This window comes from Pygoscelis adeliae, unplaced genomic scaffold (assembly GCF_000699105.1).
Source record: "Pygoscelis adeliae isolate BGI_AS28 unplaced genomic scaffold, ASM69910v1 Scaffold438, whole genome shotgun sequence".
In the NCBI taxonomy this organism is placed as follows: Eukaryota; Metazoa; Chordata; class Aves; order Sphenisciformes; family Spheniscidae; genus Pygoscelis; species Pygoscelis adeliae.
Window position 1 is genome coordinate 25,886 of NW_008825313.1, and position 5,244 is coordinate 31,129.

At 59.9% G+C, this 5,244-nt stretch overlaps 1 protein-coding gene across 1 annotated transcript in view; it reads left to right on the top strand.

Annotated features, from left to right (window-relative positions):
- LOC103922174 (dedicator of cytokinesis protein 2-like) overlaps nucleotides 1-5,244 on the top strand; it is an 82,499-nt gene that overhangs the window by 16,022 nt on the left and 61,233 nt on the right. The window contains exons 14-16 of the mRNA XM_009330263.1: nucleotides 282-371; nucleotides 982-1,082; nucleotides 1,259-1,393. Coding sequence (XP_009328538.1) covers nucleotides 282-371; nucleotides 982-1,082; nucleotides 1,259-1,393 — 326 coding nt within the window. The remainder of the gene's footprint in view (nucleotides 1-281; nucleotides 372-981; nucleotides 1,083-1,258; nucleotides 1,394-5,244) is intronic.

The following is a 5,244-nucleotide window of genomic DNA, read 5'->3' on the forward strand; positions in this document are numbered from 1 at the left end:
CTGCCTCTGCCTGCGTGGTTTCCCCTGCCGCCCCCGGCAGCCCCGCTGAGGCTGCGGGGGCAAGCAGGCGGCTGGAGGGGCAGCGCCAGGCTGCCTGCCAGGGGACAGGACGAGCCGGGGAGTTGTGTCCTGGCAAAGGGAGGGATGCCCCAGGCTGAGAAAGGCTGAAGATGGACACAGGAGCTCTGTGCCCGGGCAGGTTGCTCCCACGCTCAGAGGTGGGTCTGGGACGATGCTGGGAGTTAACACTCGAGTCCTCACAGTCCTCTTGTCTCCCCCAGTTCCTCCAGGACACGTTGGATGCCTTGTTCTCCATCATGATGGAGAATTCGGACACGGATGTCTATGACACGCTTGTCTTTGACGCCCTGGTAAGCGGGACCTGCTTCCCTGCGAGCGCTGAGTGTGGGTCTGACCCCACTGACCAGTGCGGGTGCCCAGGACGGGGTTGAGGTCGTTCTGGGGTGGGTTTTAAATGGGGGTCACTGATCTGACCAGACAAACCATGCTCAGAGCTGTGCAGTGCCTCCGGCTCCGCCACGGTGCCACAGGTTGGTAAAGCCCAGCTGACCCGGCACGGGGCAGGGCTGTGGCTCTGCGGGGACACTGCCCCTCCAGGGGACAATTCCAGCAAGATTCCAAGGTGTTTGTCCTACACCAAGACAAGAGTGACCCCAGTGACAGGCCCAGGGGAGGGTTGGGGTGGCTCTCATGGGACACCTGGGATTGATGATGGTGCGAGCTCTGTGCAAACTGGCTGTGAAGAGTCCTGTGGCCGCTGTGCTTGGGGCTTGTTTTGGGCTTTCTGTGTCTTGGAGGTCTGCCCATCCCGGCAGGCTGGGCAGGCGTGCAGGGGGCTCTGGCAGCCTCAGCAGCCCCCACGAGGGGTCAATGCCGCTCTGCCTGTGGCTGTGGGCACGCGGCTGTCCCCGGGCATCCTGCTGCCCGCACTGAGCCGTGCCCACTGCCCACTCCGCCCAGGTTTTCATCGTGGGGCTGGTGGCTGACAGGAAGTTCCAGCATTTCAACGCCGTCCTGGAGGCCTACATCCGCCAGCACTTCAGTGCCACGCTCGCCTACAAGTGCGTACCCGTCGGCCACGGTGTGGGGAGAGACAGGGCTGGGACGGCAGGCATGGGGAGTGAGGGGGCTGTAGCCTGGGGAGCGCCCGGCGGGCAGCGTGGCACAGCCCCAAAGGCTGCTCAGCCGAGGCCGGGAAGCCTGCTGAGTCCTGGCCACACACATCCCCGTCCTGCAGGAAGCTGATCTCGGTGCTGACACAGTACGTGGATCACGCGAGCCGGGGGGAGCCCTGTGAGCTGCTCATGCGCACCTTCAAGGCCTTGGAGTACATCTTTAAGTTCATTGTCCGTTCCCGGCACCTCTTCGCCCAGTAAGTACCGGCGACTGCTTCCACCGGTCCAGGTGCTGCACTCTGCCAGGCTGCTACGCCAGTGCCGCGTGTTGGCAGCACCACTGGAGCGTCGGCCCCTGGGAATGGGGTCTGCGGGAGGGAGGAAAGGAAAGGTCCCACAGGGGTCCCTGTGCCACGGGAGTGGTGTCGGTGTTGACCATTGGCCCCGGGGATGCGGCACTGACACCTCGACCTGCTGGTGCTGGTGCCGGCTGCTTGGGTTGGATGCAGTACCGAGGGGTGGTACCCATGGCTCCTGACACGCTGTGGACGTGCTGCCATGTCGGCCGGTCCCCAACCAGGCTCTCCTCCACCACCGCGCTTCCTCTCCCTGAGGTTTCCGGCAGTTTTCTGCTGCACGCTGTCCTCTGGTTGCTGCTGGAGCGGTCGTGGTCTGGCGTAGGTGGCAGGCAGCACCGTTCATCTCAGGGCAGGAGAGCTCCTGCAGCACGAGGGGCAACAGCAGGATGGCTGCCATTGCACAAACCGCTCTCTGGCTGACGAGTGGTGTTTTACAGTGTTTGCAAAGTGCATTGGTGGCGAGGCAGCACACCCACGTTAGCACGAAGCAAGCCTGTGGTTGCCAGGCTAATTGCTGCTGGTTCCTCCTGTGTGTGTGCTGATTGAGAGCCTTGGCGTGAGGTGCTGGTGAGATCAGCTTTGGTGCCACAGCTGCGGGGTTGCCCATGAGCCCCAGCTGCAGTCACCCAGCGTGGGGCCCACGCTCCCTCCCCACCACGCCGGCGGCTTTGCTCTGTCTCTGTGCGGTCAGGCCCTGCCCTGGCTCCTGCTGCCACATGCTGTGGCTAACCCAAACGCTGTGCGAACAAGGCCAGAGGGACCTGCAATGACCTCCTGCCCAAGGCAGGGCTGGCTCTGCCCGAGCCGCCCCTGACAGGTGGGTTTTTCCAACGTGCTCTTAAAAACCTCCCACGATGGAGACGGCAAAACTTCCCCGGGCAGCCTGCTCCCCTGCGTAGCCGTCACTGCGGCTAGGAAGGTTTTCTGGCGTCCAGCCTCGCTCTTCCTGCTTGCTCCCGGAGAGCTTCTGCCTGCCTGGCCCATGCTGTTCAGAAGCTTTTCAGCAGATTTCTTCCTTGGAGAGGAAAACATTGCACTTAAGCCTTGCTGAGGGTATCTTACTATGGAGCAGTGCTCTGCTTGCCTCAGACTGTCTCAGCCCTCAGCCTGTCGTTGGCCTCCGTGCTGTCCCTGCGGCATCTCCAGCTCTGCCGACAGTGTTACCTGCGAACCTCCCTGCTCGGCACTAACGTCGCCATTAGCGGGTGTGGATGGCAGCTGGTGTGGATGGTGGTGGGTGTGGTGACAGTGATTTGGGCAGCGGGGTCTGTGCAAGGACCACCCCAGCACATCAGTGACAAAGACACAACTCTGGCGTTGGAGGGTTCGTATGAAGCACCCTCTACCTCTGCGGCTCCGGCAGCGCCCACGGCTCCCGGATCTCATCCTGGGCTGCTCTCACGCTTCAGCTGGTCACTGGGCTTTCAAATAATTTCCAATGCAAGGTGTGTATTCGGTCTCGGGGGGTCCGTCACGCCGCAACAAAACCAGAGGCAGCACGGTGCCTGCCCCAGGGCCTAAGGAAGGGGTGCCTGGGCCAGCCCCCTCCCCCAACTTGTCCTGGCTCAGTGGCTCATCCCCCCACTTAGCACAAGCTCTAAAGGGGGTTGTAAGAAAGAGAGAGAGACTTTTTACCAGGGCCTGTAGTGACAGGACAAGGGGCAATGGTTTTAAGTTGAAGGAGGGTTGATGTAGATTGGACATAAGGAAGAAATTCTCTGCTGTGAGGATGGTGAGACACAGGAACAGGTTGCCCAGAGAAGTTGTGGATGCTCCATCCCTGGAAGTGTTCAAGGTCGGGTTGGATGGGGCTTTGAGCAACCTGATCTAGTGGAAGATGTCCCTGCCCACGGTAGGGGGTTGGACTGGATGATCTTTGAGGGACCCTTCTTACCCAAACCCTTCTGTGATCCTGTGGTAAGCAGTGTAAAAGGGGCTGGGAGCCTTGATGGCTCCTTGTTGCTGCTGAGGATAAGGTGAAAGTCCCCCCCTGGGTAAGTCCAGAGTCCTCCCGGGACCTGGTTTCATTTATTCCCCATGGACATGAGGTTCCTGCCCTAATCTGCGTGATGGGACAAACAAGCCTCCTCCTGTGCACGCGTGGGTGAGCCTGGCCGTGCTGCTGGGCTGAAGTGGAAAAATGAAAACACGACTGATCAGAGTTACCGGAAAAAGCAAGTTACGTTCCTCTTTCATTCCAAGTATACAGCACCGAAAGCTGAAGTGTTCCAAGGGAGAGGCGGGAGGCGAGGTCCCTCTGCACGCAGCATTGCCAGGCTGCGCTGGTAAAGCAGCAGGGTCGCCTTGTGCCGTGGGGCCACGGTTCGGCAGGCAGGTGTTTTCCAGGGAGCAGAGCGAGAGACCAGGGTCTGCCTCCCCCACCTGAAATCTCGACCACCATGCAGAGGTGCCAGGACGGGTGTCGGCATCCCTGTTGGTGCTCTGTGCCCCGCTCACGGTGAGGAGCTGTGTTGAGTTCCCGGTATCCCCAGGGACTCTCAGACCTCACTTTGCCCCCACTTTGTCTTTGCCGTCTCGCTTTGCTGTTCCCCGTGTAGCTCACGCTGCAGAGCATGGGTCTGCTGGTGTACGAGCTGCTGCAAGCCCTGTCTGTCCTTCCTCATCGCTCTCGCCTGCCAGCCCTTCCCAGGGTCTTGTTCATGGCCAGGCGGCTGCTCCAGGGCTCTGGGGTGCTCCAGCATTAGACAGAGGTATCAACCTCCTCGTCATATATAAAAATACAGAGCAAATTCCCCAGCTTATAGAACTTCTGGCAGAGAAAATTAATTATATGGAGCATTTGCAAACAGCCCTGTGAATTAGTTTGCATTGGAATGAAGACATCCCTGAAGACATTTAGTGTTTTTATTCATCTTCCCTTTATCTTAGTGATCTTAACAGTGCAGTAACATGGACTCCTCAGATCTTCTAAATACTTTAAATGGTGCTACAATTTGTACACAGTCTATAATTTAAAGAAATTAGATTGTAATTATAATAAGTTACTGCAGATTGCTGTATCTATTTGATTACGTGTGGTACTGCTGAAGTACCACACGTACGAGCAGCTCAAGTAGCTCATACGAGGATCCCAGGTTGCTGCGAGGATGATTGAAGCAGGGCCTGGCCAGTGTGGGGCTGGAGGTTCATCGCACAACCCCCTTTGGCAGTTCTGTGGCTGCTGCATGGGGAAAGTGCTCCCCGATTCCCCTCCTGCCTCAGGCAGGAGGCGTGGGAGCTGGTGGGCTGTGAAGGGGCCGGATCCTGGCACTGGCCGTGGGAGCTCTGTGCCCGAAATGTGCTGTCCTGTGGGAACAAGCTCCCAGCCCTTGCTGTGCCACATCTCCAGCCGCCTTCCTCTTCGGCACCCCATGCACCGCGCCAGGGCATGCGGGGACCGGCAGAGCCCCACAAAGCTCCCCACGCCCTTCCCAATGCCAGGGCCTGCTCCCATCCCCTGCCCCAGCCGTGGTAACCTCAACTCCCCTCGGAGCCCCCCTGGCACCCACGTGGCTCCATCGCCTCGGGGAGGGGGCTGGGGGAGCTGGGACTTTGATGGCGCGGTGACATGGTCTCCCGCTCACTGCTTCCTCCTTGTCAGTTCCTCCATCTGCTTCTGCTTTTTGGCTGCCACCGAGGGCGGTGAAGTTTTCCTGAAAGTGCTGGTCGTGTCACCCTGAGGATCGCCCCGTGCGGGGTCCGCTCTCCTGCTGGCGCGGGGGGAGCTGGTGCTGCTGGCTCTCGCCGGC